Below are 15,691 nucleotides of genomic sequence, written 5' to 3'. Positions count from 1 at the left end.
TCGTTAGCTTGCAACTCAAATTACAAGAAACATATAAGAAGAACTATTAAAATGTTCTCACACAAATATAAAATTTTAAACAATCGAATAAAGAGAAAATGTATAGAAAAAAACATTGTGTGTCGTTAAGACAAAAGATAGAAGTGAAATTTTAATTTTTTCTTTTGTAACATTCCGAACTGTCACTTTCCAAACTGTTTACCAGCAAGTTTTCTCTCACTCCACGCTCTTGTTCTTTCCGCCCCTGACTTACCTGAATGCCCAATATCCTCAAATATATGCTTTCTTAAGTTCCGCCTTGAAATTGATTTGTTAAATTTACTAACAAAACTAACTTAAAATTACTATTATTTTTCATTCGTTTTAGCAACAAAGTTTAATTATTTTAACTTTATAAATACCATCATTTTTTGTGGTTGATGGCAACAATAAAGAAACAACTACGTCACTACTGTCACACAAAAAGGTTGCAGAATATCAACGACCTCGCATAAATAGTTTCATTTTAAGTATAGAAGTTGTTCGCTAAAAGATGACTTCAATGAACATTGCTTGATTCCTGGAAAGGTATCCAAAAAAAAAAAAAAAAAAAAACCTTACGAATTCGTTTGAGGCCTTTTTAGATCCTTGAATTCGTTCGCCACATCCCTTTCCTTCTCTAGGCTGGCGCATTTTCCTATAAACTTTCGCTTAATCAAGCAACAATCAAAAAGCTTAAGCATTTTAATTTAATAATTACTATTATTTTTATGGTTTTTGGCAACAATGAGGAAGCTACGTCACTATTGTCACACAAAAAGGTTGCGGAATTTCAAAGACCTCACATAAAAGTTGCACTTCAACTATACAAGCTGTTCACTAATAGATGACTTCTATGAGCAATGCTTGATTCCTGGAAAGATATCCCCCAAAATCAACCTTATGAGTCCTTTTGAGGCCTTTTTAGATACTTAAATTCGTTCACCACATCCTTTTCCTTCTCTAAAGCTGGCGTATTTTCCTATAAATTTTCGCTAAATGAAGCAACACTCATCCACCGAGTAATCCAATTGTATTTACTTATATTTGCGGTCCTTCTGATTGGATAGTTTGTCACTTCTTTTCTCTTTCTGATCGGATCGTTTAGAATTTTCTTAGCCCAGTACTATTTTTTCTCAGTTTGAAGCCAAGGAACAACTATATTTCACAACATATTAGTTTATTTTTTAAAATTATTTTTGCATTACTTGAGTAAGTTATTGTTTTTTTAGCCTTATCCTTTGCTAGGAATATATTTATGGTTTGACAAACCTGCAATGTATGAAAAAGTAGGAAAACGGATAGATTACGTTACGAATCATAAGTCAAGTTTGATCATGTGCGTGGAAACGGTTCGACGTCTTGTACATAAAAAGAAGTCGATATATTATCAGCAGCTTGAAGATAGCTTTTTATTTAAAGAGAAGACTGCTGATTCACTTGTGAATGATTCAAACTATGAATCAACACTTGCTGTTGTTTATTTAATACGTATACTTTCTTTCTTGGCTAAAAATGTGTGTTTAAGTTTTAAAATATTTATTAATGACGAATTTATGTAATAAAATATTTTATAACATATATACGTATTGTCTTCGTCTGTTATTTTAGTACTATACTCGCACACTGAATTAAACTTGTCCTTTACTTTTTAAAACAAAAGGATATGAGGCCTGTTATGCAGGTTGTTGCATTGTTAAAAATATTTAGCTTGCAAGTCCCAAGAATTAGCTCTTAAAAGTTAAAGGGAAAAAAAAAGCTTTGAATAATAACATACAACTGGTACAGGATAAAATTTATTTTCGCATCTGAACGAGGTTATTCTATTTTATTTATTTATTTATTTATTTATTTTTGTTTAAAAAAAAAAACCTTGTTCCTGTTAGATTTACTTTTCGCGAACAATAAAAAATTCACATGCACCAGCTCTTAACTGGATAAATCCAATACGTATAGCTGTACCATTTACAAAAGCTTGTAAGTAGATTGTTCACAAAGTGAACATCTACCCTTGAACTATTTGATGGTTAGTGCACTTTGTCAAGTAGCTCTAGCGATGAGAAAAGTAAGCTTCAAGTAAAAGTTGCTTCAAGTAACATGAAAGTTATGGTAAAAATATATGTTTTAGTTCCTGCAAATTGATCTGCATTCTTCTATTTTGAACCACACATTTAAACTTTATTCATATACTTTAATGCATTGTTATCTATATCTTGAGATCCTAATTTTAGGCAGATTTTAGCATTTTGAAGAACCTAAATCTAATAGTTTTATCAATCGAAACAATATTTGCATCCGTTAATTTCTCAAGTTTTTTTTCCTGTTTTTTATGAAAACAAATGTGTGATGTCAATAGTGTCAATAGTTTTGTTGCCCCCCCCCCTTCTCCTTCTCGCTCACTGCCACAATTTCACGAACTCCCGCGCCCTCACAGCGTGATATCATTTGTGGTCTGTCCCAAAGATATAAACCAATATTTCAGAAATATTACTAGATCTTCATTTTTCTTTTTTGCCTCATAGTTGTCCTTTTTAAACTTTTGTACTACAGAGAAGTTTCATGACATCGTAAGAGGACAAATATTTGCTCTTCCCTGCGTTTGCTTATTTCAACTATAAAATCGGTATTAATTAGCATCAATTTTCATTTGCGAGAAGTTTACAAACGAAATATATTCGATGTTGATGCATCGTTCCTTTCTTGTGCACATCTTCAATGGAAAACGTATTTACAGGTGTATGTATTAACTCATGCATTTGCAGTGGCGCAGGAAAGAACTTTTGAAGTAAACCTTTCTTGAGTAACTTCAAACGATGAAAAAGAAACTTGCTAATTATTTATGTTAATCTCAATTTAGTGATCTTTCATGCCATAAAAACCTCCCCGCACAATTGATTTACATAACTGGTGCATGGTGGCTCAGAAACGATATTATCAGTAGTGACACCCATCTGGTGGGTGACACCACAAGTTAATTTCAGAGTTTATAAAAAAATATAAATACTTTAATTCTGAAAAATTTCATCAATGAATATTAAATAATGTTTCTTCTATAAGACTTCGAAAATAGGACACTATATTGCGGGGAGAAGCGGGGTAGATGCACGTCTGAAGCACATTTTACATAAAAGTCGGCGGTATACAACTTTATACTAATAGCTTTTACTATAGGGGAGAGTGTTGTACCTTGGGACAATTTTCATATTTTAATTTTTAACGTCAATTATATTTATTAAATTTAAAATGTAAAAGTCACATTAAAATACCCCAGCATACTTCAATGCAAAATATTTTTTAAAATTCAGACAGTTTAAAAATAAAATATTGCCAGCCATTTAAAGCAAAAGTTCTAAGTTGTCCTAAGGTACAACACCCAATTCTACCTCGGGACTCATCCTATTGTACTAGGGAAAAGTCTTCACGATTTAGGAAACAGCCATATACTAGAACCAATTATACACCAGAAAACAAGTAGTAAATTAAATCATTAATAATGAATTATGAATAATGAATTATTATCTAAAATTAAATGTGTTTAAAATACATAAGATTAGAATGTAGAGACGGGTAATCCAGTTGTTAAAAGCGAACATTTATTGTAAATTGCAACAAAACACATTACCATTAAAAAATCATCATCTACATGCCTCTCACTTAATTCTTTCATTTTTCGTAATAACATAGATGGAGATTTGTCACCTAATTCTAAGTCTTCAATTAATGTCTTTACTTTACGACTCTGAGAAAATTCGAACTCCGCTAACAATCTTTCTTTAAGTGCGGTGTATGGTTTTTCTGGCGGCTGACATAAAATATCGGTAGCATGAGACAAAGTTTCTGCATCTAGCGACGCAACCAAATGATCGAACTGCGTTTGTTCAACCGTAACGCCAGCTAACCTAAAACTAGCTTCAAGTTGTACAAAAAATAACTTCGCATTATTAGGCCAAAAATTAGGTACTTTTACAGAAACCCTATTGCAACTTAAATTTTCAGCACTTACTTCCTTTTGAGTCAAATTTAAATTCTCTTTTGTTTCCATACTAACATGAAACAACTAATAGCTTAGGTACAATGCTACACTCAAGAACCTCAAAGGACACATGCACAGAAAAGCAAGACAGTTGAAAAAAATTGAAGTTTTTCGTCGAAATAAATTACCTTCCGGCGAATTGCTGCGACCCATTCTTTCTTGAAATCATTTCGCTACCAACTGATAACTGCGTGTTCAGGTCACCAATGTAGAGACGGGTAATCCAGTTGTTAAAAGCGAACATTTATTGTAAATTGCAACAAAACACATTACCATTAAAAGAAATAAATATAAATTAATCAGTTCCATCTCGGAATAATCTAACATTTACACACAACACATCAATCCAGATACCGCGCGCTAGCCAACTCAGCTGGAGCCTTTTAAATAAACTTTGCCAGATTTGCATGCGCTGTTTCTCTGAGTTTAGGCCGTTGCCACAAGAACATTGTTCCATGTTCCTAAACATATCTTAATTATTAAGAACCGTGCATATGTTGTAACTTGGAACGTGTCCTAAGGTGCAAAATGTTTGGCTGTCCCAAGGTACAATCACTACGTGGTTTAAGAAAAACCAAAATAATGGTGTATCTGGATGCACTATCATTATTTTCTCACAAGCAAAATATTTAAAGTCTTTCTCTTTTACAACAAAAAAAAATTTAGTTGGTTAAATTTACAAATACAAACACGGAAAATTAAATAAAACAGAAGAAAAAATTTACTTTGCAGTTATGAAATTTTCTTTTTCTCATAAAATCAGCAATTTTACTCATTTGTTGCTGATTTTTACTATGACACCATTTAATGGTGAAGGTTACTATTAGAGATTACAAATACATGGCTGCTAATAGATTTTTAGAAATTAGCAGTTTCCCAAGGTACAAACGTACCAAGGTACAACACTCACCCCTACCTATATTTCTTCTTCGCTCAGTTTTTAATTTTAATATTGTTGGCTGCTTTAGAATTAACCTTAATACGAATATTTTAAGATTAACTGAAGAGTAACTAAGTTCTAACTAAGAATTTATTGAGTGTTGTAAATAAGAAAGCATACACTTTTTTTAATTCATACTTTTTGGGGAGAACCAAATTTATAGATATAGTCTTTAGATTTAAAAAAAAAACAGATGGTGAATTCCAGCGGTAACCGAAGGACAGTTTTAACAAAAAAAACGTAACGGAAAGACAGTTTTAACAAAAAACGTAACATTTTTGTTGCAAAAATGTCCTTCCTTTACGGTGTTTTAAATTTGATTAAAAAAAAAAAATACTAACAAAAAAATTCTTGCTTTCGGCTTTTAGCAACTTATCATAAACGTCTAATCAGTTTTTGAAAAATATGTATTTTGATAACCTTACGGACAGAAATGCATCGATTTTTTTGTAAAAACTGTCCTTCCGTTACCGCTAGATTTCACCAGATATATTTTATCGGGTTTTTTTTTTTTTTTGGATTCGCGCCAACACATATGGTTGAATTTACTGTACACTCACAGAAGTTACCTCCCGGTCTCCGGGCCCCGATTTGCTCAAGGGATACATTCCATTTACTATTTTATAACTGAGATCGTAGTAAAAAAAATATATATATATTTTTATTTGAAAATGATTACATGGAAAATGTTAGGCAACAAAACCGTTTGCTGACAGTTGCTATTAGTATAAGAAAGTTTAAAAACAAGCAAACTAGGGGATGGCGTAGGTAGCTATTTGTTCGATATACAGTCAAACCAGCTGGTTGTCAATGATTTTTTTTTTTATTAGTAGGCCTTTAAACGTGTAATCTAACCAATCGGTGATCAATATTTTTTTTAAATGCAAGGAGAGTCAGTGAAAATTACAGAAAAAATGAAGCTCGGAGTCGAGGTCTGCATGTTTCTAACGACTCCAACTCCTTTATTCAAAAATCAGTCCGATTCCGACTTTTCAACTCCAACTGAACAACCTTGGTAGTGACACATCATTAAATATTTTGGAACAAATGTTTTTGAACGATAAGATTAAACATTTTGAGAGAAAAAATCCATACAAATTATTTATATAGTAGTGGTACCCGCACGGCTTTGCCCGTAATAGAAAAATTAAAAGTTCTTTTGGTTCGCCTGTATATTTACAAATAATGTATAGTGAATTTTCTCGCCGATTGGCTTGTACCCATGTTACGGTTCCAAATTATGATAATTTCGGTATCTCGCCAATTGGCTGGTTCCAATGTTACGGTTCCACGTTATGATAATTTCGTAATTTACTCGTCCATCTTATGATAATTTTGTTCTTAAAATTTAAATAGAAGAAGATCAAAATCGAATTTTCGAAAAATCGCTTCAAAGTGCACACCCTTATGCTACGAATTAACTTTGTGCCAAATTTCATGAAAACCGGCTGAACGGTCTAGGCGCTATGCGCGTCACAGAGATCCTACAGACATCCAGACAGAGAGACTTTCAGCTTTATTATTAGTAAAGAAAATCTAAATTTAATTCTATTTCATACCATCGCGCAAAGCTGGTTCACATACCTGGTGCCACATAAACGGCATTATCAGTAGTGACACATCATTATTTTTTTAGAAGAAATGTTTTCGAACTTAAGTTTAAGCATGAAAACACACACACACACGCAAACATAATTATCTATATAAGATTTCAATTTGTTGCTTTTCCATGCCATTAAACTCATCGTGCAAAGTTTGTTTTACATGGCTGGTGCCTGGTGGCGTATAAGCGATATTATCAGTAGTGACACATCATCAAAATTTTTAGAAGAAATATTTTTGAACTTAAAATGTACATTATTAATGAAGACTATTGGAACCAATCAGGAAACATAACTTCGTAAATGTTCTTCGAGAGTGTATAGTAGTCTTTGAGAATAAATTAGTCAAAAGTATCGCGCAACACTTCTCCAATATTGACTTATTTCGAGTTTATCTATTCCTTTTCGGAAGTAGGAAGATACATTACCAATCTTTATACATTAGTTTGTGCACCAGGGGACTGTGATGACCCCTCCGACCCCAAAAGTAAGTTCGGCCAGGCAGGACTTCTGAAAACACTTGGTATTCCATTAATCTATTCTGTCATTTCACGTCATTCATTCTGAATTTTTTCTTCATGTTAAAATCTTACTATGATTTTAAATTTAAAAAAAAATATTCTCGATGCTTTGTTTCTTTTCCAAATGAAAACTATTGTCAAGAGAGACATAAAAATAAATTTTAAATTTAAAATACGGTCACTTTTCCACCAAAAAACAAACTTTTTTAACGCGCTGAAGCTTATACAAAGTTGTAGTTGTTCCAATGTAGAGATATTTTTACGATGAAATAAACCAGCATTTGAGGCTTTGCAAGCAAGATTTAAGCTTTAGCCAGGCTGAGAGTGTGGGGAGCCTTTGTCACTGCATGCGCATGTGAAAGTGACATCTGAAAGTGCCATTCGATAATCTTCTTTACTTTTCACTAGAACTAGCTATTTTTATTATTTTTTGAAGAAAAAGATGTATTTAATTTGTGGGACGTTCTTTGATTTCTAGACATCTTTCAATGTATGATAAGTTTTTTTTTTAAAGCTTTGAAGTCTTGCAATGAATGATGATGTTCTTAGAAGGAGAGTGTGAGTTGTAATTAATTTTAGTTTGATTGTTTCCTTTTTCCATACAGTCTCGAGACATTTGTTCGTTTATTTTTTTAACATATAAAATGCAGATGTGCGATTTAAGAATTACGTAAAATTTGTTGAAGTACAAAAAGAAAAAATAGTAAAACAATGGATTCTAGAAAAAAATTAGCCAAACATGGAATTGCCAGCAACGGTTTGACTAATACTTTTGAATTTTTTTCCAGTCAAGTGCGACTAAAATTAGCTAAAACGGCTAATATCAGCAAAACTTGGCAGACATGAGAAAACATGAGAAAGTCTAAAATTTAAAAGCGAGACAAATTTCCATCGCCAAACTTACAAAATGTCTGTGTTATTCCTTCATTCATATTTTTTCAAGGTTAAAATCAAGTAAATTTTATATTGAAAAACCGGCTTTTTTAAACAAAATCCTATTTTTTTCAGAAAAAAAATAATACAAATGATCTTAAAAAGCAAAAGTATATCTAGATACAAAATTTCCTCCAAATCGTAAGAGCCACTCTCGCACTATAAAAAAATTCCGAAACGTTACTGGTTATTTCCATGGAACGTCTCGGGATTTCACACGTTTTCACCTATTTTCCAGTAAAAACAATTATCTTCACGAAAAAGTTTCCTGAATCGATATAAGTTGCACGCGTGCAGACTTTTCACTGTTGTGAAAAATATTTTTAGCAACCAGTTTAGAGAATGAATGAGCGTGTTTATTAAGTGTATCGACCTAAGATTGCGTACAACGTGTCCAAATTGACTAAGCTCTTAATGAGAGCAATAAAAGTCAATGGATAGCTGCAATGCAGGAATTGCAGGCAAGAGATATGCTTGGCTTCTTCTTGCATAGCTTTGGTCGTGGTCGCTGTGATTTTTATGAAACCTTCTTGGTAAATCAGGAATCAATCACACTAAATCTACCTAGTTTCTAGAGATACACTGGCTGTGACAGGAGAGATTTCGCACTTCTTCAGAAAGTTTCAAGGTTAATTTCAGAAAGATTACTGACTTTTAGCGGAAAACGTTCCTGATTTTTCCAAGATATGTTACTGTCAGAAATTGGGCACATCAGCTGCCTATTATTTTCCAGGAACATTTCTGAATCGTTTTTACAGTGCGAGATACGTGAAATAAGCATGATGTCCGCAATGTATACATGACACATTTTAAAAATTCATAGAAAATCAACACATTTTCATATGAATATGCGGTTTGCGCCACAATACTTAGCAGGTTCAAAAATTTCTTAGTGTTAATTTGTGTCAAATTTTGAAGCATAGGTAGCACTGAAGATTTGACTTAAAGTAGTAGGCTTAACTGTGTCCGCAGTCGATGCTGTATTGAACCAACGCCCCCTTAATTCTAAATGCTTGTCGCTTTCTCGCTTTTAACATAGAGCAAAAGCGATCCCAAATCAAGGGATCGAGGATAAGTAAATTTTGGCCACCTACCACCTGATACAGAAACGATACCTTGTATTGCCGCCAGGTAGCGTTGAAAGGTGTAACGAAGGAGGATCATTTTTTCGGGCAAATGTTGTGGTAGGTATTTATTGCTTGAACATGGGATGAACTTGAGTACCATTTCAGCAACATACGATGCACACAATCAACTCTAGTAAAAAAAGATATTTCTTTCTGTTCAAGAAAATTATTACACATTTTCTATTGCGTTATTTTCTCTTTACTCTGACAGTAAACCGTCACAGTAAAGAGAAAATAACAGCACCAGTAACAGCGCCACCTTTAAATATAGTTTGAAAGTTTTTTTCATTTTACAATGTCATACTAATTTTATGAACATGTGAAGTATTCTTGTACACACCACACAATCATACGACTTTTTTTTTTCCTTTTTGATGAATTTTTTAAATGTGCCAAGGATTTTTTGGACGCCCGTGTATATATAGGTGAATTCCAGCGGTAACGGAAGGACGGTTTTTACAAAAACATCGATGCATTCTGTCTGTGAGCTTATCAAAATACATATTTGTCAAAAACTGATGCATAGACATTTATACACATCATATTAAGTTGCTAAAAAAGCCGAAGCCAAGAATTTTTTGTAGTAATTTCTTTAAACCAAATTTAAAAAATATTACTAGCAAAAAATTCTTGGCTTCGGCTTTTTTAGCAACTTAACATGATGTGTATAAAAGTCTATGCATCAGTTTTTGAAAAATATCTTTTTTGATAAGCTCACAGACAGAAATGCATCATTTTTTTTTTAAACTCCTTCCGTTACCGCTGGAATTCACCTATACATACAAACACAAACTGCCGTGGACAGAGCGGTTACTGTTTTTTTTTTTTTTTTTGCATTTTTTCATCTATTGTTTGAGTTTTATTGTACAAGCTTGCGTAATTGGTTTCCACTATAGAAAAAAAGCTCAAAAAAGAAAAAATAAATAAATAAATCAAAAATAATAATGGAATAAAATAAAAATATAAATAAAAAAGTATATTTCCAATACTTTCTTGTTGTTAGTATTGAATCCAAAACGTGTTCCTCAAATATCTCGAAAACTCATATCTGCAGATACTAAGAGTTCTGTTTCACATTTACAGGTTTGAATGATAAGAAAATTATGTTTAAAATGCTATAATTTTACATATGTTCCAATTTTTCTAAGTTTCAAACTATACCTCTTTTAATAGTAAGTTATCACCACTAAACCAAGGGTTAAGGTAGAATTACATGCAATATAATCGTAACCGTACAGCACAGTTATTACATCCAGAGACTGCAGCTTTGTTCTAATTCAAACTCATCAGTCTGGATTAGTAAAAACTAGCTGACCCGGCGAACTTTGTTCCGCCTTAATGGCAATAAATAAGCAGATTGTGTTTTTTTTTTTTTTTTTTTTTGGAAAAAATACAAAAAAAAAATTAAATAACTACATTAATCATTCATTATTATTTCTGTATTTTAGTACATAGGTTGCTCTTCACTTAAGTACCTTGTAATACACGACATTTTTTGTTTTATTATCAGGCGCAAAAACAAACAACGCAGATCATCTTCCGACCCGTGAACATGCCACGCATAATTGACCATGTGAAAAACATGAATGTTCTAGATTTAAACCACAAACTTTTAAGGATTGGCCTTGTGATTTGTTGATGGTCATGGCAAATGCAAGACGTATCGGAAATTGAAGTCTTTTAAATTCAAACGGCATATCGGTTGGGATCATCGGGATCCTCGGAATGAGAACTTCCTCACCTTTGAATTTTCCTATCATTATCGTAGCGTAAATTACATTGTTCATCAATTTACTAACCACCAAACGCGTACCGTTGCACAGTTTTGGTTGGTTTATGTTTCGAAGCATGATTACTACGGAGCCAACCTTTAGGCGTAAATTGTGCGGTGGTAAGCCAGGCACGTCCAAAGAGTTTAAAAATTCAATTGGATAGTTAGTGGCTTCATCTTCATTTGTGACGCAGTCAATAGATTTGAATGAATGCATTGTTCCAATGATCTTATTTTGAATTATGTAGTTCAGGTCATCTACATCTTTATTCTTAGCCGCTAAAATTGCTCGCTCACTCAACCATTCATTATTTTTGTAGTTAGAAATAATATTTGGAAATACATTGTTGATAAGTTCGTCTTTTGATGAGACAAAATTACAGAAATTATTTGGAAATGATATTAATCCGCTCGATTCATCGACAGGTACTTGACCATTACCGATAGTCAGCAATTGCTCCGAGAAATCTTCAGCAGATGTATCATTAAGCAATGTAACTCTCATGTTTGTTGTCAGCTGCAGTTTCTTCACATAGCGCCATAGATTTGACGATTTGAGGCAAGCGTTTATTTCATCGGCAGCCGTAGATCTTGGAATTACTGGCAGTATTTGGCGGAAATCGCCAGACAGTAAAATCATTGCTCCTCCAAAACATCTCGAGTCATTGCGGAAATCTTTTAATGTTCGGTTAAGTGCTTCTAATGCACGTTTATGCGCCATTGTGCATTCGTCCCAGATGATGATTTTCGATGCCGCTAAAACTTTGGCCATTGCTGAGTGTTTTGCAATATTACACGTTGGTTCTTCAATAGTTTGAAGATTTAACGGTAATTTGAATGCTGAATGAGCCGTACGGCATCCTTCTAACAATGTGGCTGCTATTCCAGAAGAAGCAACTGCAACCGCTATGTTGGATCTCGCCCGAACAGTTGCTAAAACTAATGACATAAGGAATGTCTTGCCAGTTCCACCAGGGGCATCTAGGAAATATAAACCACCATTTTCATCAGCGATTGCCTTCATTAAAGTATCATAAACTTCCTTTTGTTGGTAATTCAACAGGTGTACATTCCTTTGAACTACTAAATCTAATTCCTGGTGATCATATTTACGTTCCCGTTCCAATTCTCGATTAAATGCGTCATTCATTTCACGATTTGGCGCTGGCATTCCTAACCTGATTAATAAATTACCGCACATGAGGTAACACATATCTTCGATCAAGAGTAAAGCACGATTATGTATCTCCTCATTCATCTCAATATCGTGATTTCTGGAACTGACACGACTTTGATGTAAAATATCTTCTGACATACTATCCTTGTATTTGTGCCACAGGTTACATGGGTTTGATGGAAAACATGTCGAAATTATGATAGCGAATAGTGTGCGTATCTGACTTGGAGATGCAGAGATAATGGCTTCAGCGATTGTCGTATCCCAATGGGTATCGTTTTCTAATAAGTTCAATTCTTCACATGCAGCACGATATGTTGGGAATATTACACCATTAACAGTTGTAGTTGGCCCACGCACATTTACCAGCAACAACCGCAAATAGAAACATTCATCATTCTTTGGATGAACTGTATACATACGACCAAGAGCATCAGTAGAACGCACATCTGGATACCCAGGAACCGCATCACCTTGCTTCCGTCTTTGAAAATTCTTGGATGAAGCATTCCAAGTATAATAACGTGGCATCTCCGAGTAAAGCAAAGTTCGTGCAAACTGATCGCTTTGGCACATTGCAAAAAAACTGGTCAATGTAGTTGCTGGAGGTGTTTCAGCACGTTGCGTAGCATTCGAAGCCGTGAAATATACTTGTTGACCATTCTCCAGATGCACCGCCAAATGTATAACAGTAGGATGACGTTCGTGAATTGGAAATGCGAATATACGCCAAATCGCTTCATTACAGTTCACATAACGACCAACTTGATAGCGTGAAATTTCATCGTTGGTATTTGAGGATTGCAATCCAAAAACCGCCATATCACTGCCTTTCGTGACATATTTGCAAATATATTTTATTGACTTAACTGAATTGCAGTATTCAACGTTGCAATGTGTCTTGAACGTTTTAGAAATAAGTGGCGAATATGGAACAATCCAACTGTTGTCGACAACGAAATCCATTCTTTTCACTTTCGTTGTGACAGTTCGACCGTTGCCATCTGGTGATCGACGCCGATACAGCGGATACCCATCGTTGCCAGTGACAGTCTCCGCCGTTAATTTCCGTGGATATCGTTTAGAGCACTTTCCATCGACCATGCAAGGTGATTGGGGATTGATGGCACCATACGGTCCATGAATCATATTAGTAGTAACAACATCATGTAGGTCTGGATCGACTTCATGATCAGGAATCTCGGCACATATGATATCATCTATTTGGTCAGGCTGAATTCTTTCCACTAACCAAATAAGAATGTGTGCGTGCGGCAGGCCTCGCTTTTGCCATTCGATTGAATACATCCAGCATCGAGTATCTCCAAAGACGCGTTGTTTAACAATAAAGTTCATCAGGGACCGAATTTTTTGCCTGAATATACGTGCTGTGATGTCGTGTCTATCATTTGATGTTTGTCCGGGAAGCAGCAATTGAGTAATTTCTATCCATTTTGGATTACAGGTAAAAGTAATAAAGAGATCTGGCCGGCCGTAATGACGAACATATGTCATTGCATCTTGTGTATATTCATGCATATGACGTGGGCTACCAATGTACGTCGCCGGCAGAATAGTTAATCGACCAATATTAGCTGCATTTCCTTCAGTACTAACTGCATCACGTAAATGGACGTACTCCTCAGAACGCAGTTTGGCTTGGTTCAACCTAATAAATGTTAAACGTTCCGTTTCTATTTTTACATACATGTCAACGCAATACTGCTGAAACAATCGACGAAACCGCAGCAAATAGTTGTCAGCATTTTGACGAATCATCAAACGATATGCATAATAATTCATTGAGCTAACTTTCTTTGTAGTTTCTTCACCTGAAATTCAAAATTTGATAATTAACCATTTCAAAGACAAATAATACAGACATTAACCATTATTAAGATACTGATACTTTACCATTCAATGGATTTATCATTTTAATATTAAAATAATATCCATCTTCTCCTTGCCAAAACATCAGTGGGTATTGCAATGCGTCATATGATCGATGAGTTTCAGATATTTGTTGCAGTTGCCCAGTATCGCGACGTGTAAGCACAATATCGCGTTTTTCCAATTGTTCACCAACAATCAGGATGGCAACTTCGTCTACTGTTGGAGCATTAAATGTGCGTTCGTGTGTCCCAGATGGTCGTTTATCTGCTTTGATGACAACTTTATAGTCATCATTTGGCATTTGCTCTAAAGCACTCTTAAACAACCTGACCAACGCATGATGTTCATGAAGCAGACACTGCAAGTCTTGAATAATTGCTCGCTTCATTCCTGCATTGATCCCTAGGCGTCGATCAAGTTGTTCTTCCATGTTGCCCATGAAATATATTTGTAAAAATTTTATTCTGTGTATCTTCGAAAGGTAGTAATGATCCAATTCGATGGTGAATCTGTCCTTGTATCTACAAAATAAAAACCAGACAGTATTAACTGGGTTATAAACACTTTTTCTGTGGGAGAGTAGAGTTCAGTATTAGCAAATATAATACATACCAATAGATAAAGTAAGTTATTCTTTAACTACATTCTATGTAAGTACAAAAATAAATACCTTAAATGTCGGATTAAATCCTCCTTCTTCGATAATGTCTGCCCCAAATGACGTCATTTGGAAACAACTATTGTATTTTCGAGTATTTGCAAGAAAGTGACGTGATTCTTGTGTTTCGCCACAAAGCAATGAATACAATGGCTCATGTGGCGGAGTCAACACTGGCAATTTCACTTTACCATTAAGGCGGCATAATCCAGGCGTTTCTCCGGAAAACTTTAATGCACCACAATACTCGCAAACAACGTCCATTTGCCCAATGCAAACGCTAGGATGCAAGCTGTAATCATTGCTGCAATCGTATCGAAACGCTGCTCGATTCAAATCAGCTAAATATCTTGTTCTGCGTCGCAAATTATCTATTTGTTGCCTTCTGTTGTTCGCTCGACGATTCTGCATTGCCAACCGAGCTGTTTCACGGGCTGATTCACTTTGCTCTCGTGATTGAGAAGCACGAAGTCGAGCCATACTATCGCGGCGCTGTTCACGTGCAATTTCTTGTTCTTCTTCAGTCCTTTCATTTGCAGTATTTTGTATTCTTCTTGCATTACGGCTTTGTCGGGAAAGATTCGATCGTCTTGGTCGCGGCATTATTAATTAAACTTCACTTCACTTCAATCCACTTGTTAATTATTTATTTAATAGAAATAGTTTTAATATTGATTTCTTACAAATATCAAATTGTCATCTATACGTCAATACATAGCTGTCATTTTACGTCAATTACATAGCTGTCATTTGCGTTTTGTTATTCCAAGTCTGATTCTTTTTTGTTATACCACGTTTTATAGTGACTGACGTTTCATGTCAAGTCACACGGGAACGCTGTAGAACGGGATAAAAAGTATCCTATGTCCATCTCCTGGCTCTAAGCTACCTCCCTACCAATTTTCAGCCGAATCTGTTCTGCTGTTCTTGAGTTATAAGTGGTGTAAACTAACACGACTTTCTTTTATATATATAGATTTTATTTTATTTTATTTTATTTTTTTTTTTTTTTCTGCATC

The 15,691-nt window shown here is 34.4% G+C and overlaps 1 protein-coding gene across 1 annotated transcript; it reads right to left on the bottom strand.

Moving 5' to 3' along the window:
* Positions 1–10,705: 10,705 nt before the first annotated feature.
* Positions 10,706–15,275, bottom strand: LOC129233670 (uncharacterized). Its single transcript, XM_054867645.1, has 3 exons — positions 14,821–15,275; positions 14,036–14,535; positions 10,706–13,953 (listed from the first exon to the last, which is right to left on the bottom strand). Exons 1-3 carry the CDS (start codon positions 15,273–15,275, stop codon positions 10,706–10,708), a joined length of 4,203 nt encoding a protein of 1,400 aa, XP_054723620.1.
* Positions 15,276–15,691: the final 416 nt, after the last annotated feature.

Source organism: Uloborus diversus, unplaced genomic scaffold, assembly GCF_026930045.1.
Source record: "Uloborus diversus isolate 005 unplaced genomic scaffold, Udiv.v.3.1 scaffold_609, whole genome shotgun sequence".
Taxonomy (NCBI): domain Eukaryota; kingdom Metazoa; phylum Arthropoda; class Arachnida; order Araneae; family Uloboridae; genus Uloborus; species Uloborus diversus.
This window is presented reverse-complemented; position numbering and strand designations above follow the sequence as displayed.

Excerpts from the sequence above, each read along its gene's own strand:
- LOC129233670 (XM_054867645.1), bottom strand. The coding sequence starts at position 15,275 with ATGCCGCGACCAAGACGATCGAATCTTTCCCGACAAAGCCGTAATGCA. Across the intron at positions 14,536-14,820 it reads ACTCCGCCACATGAGCCATT|ATACAAGGACAGATTCACCA; the intron begins GTATTCATTGCT and ends TTTATTTTGTAG. Across the intron at positions 13,954-14,035 it reads AATGATAAATCCATTGAATG|GTGAAGAAACTACAAAGAAA; the intron begins GTAAAGTATCAG and ends TTTGAATTTCAG.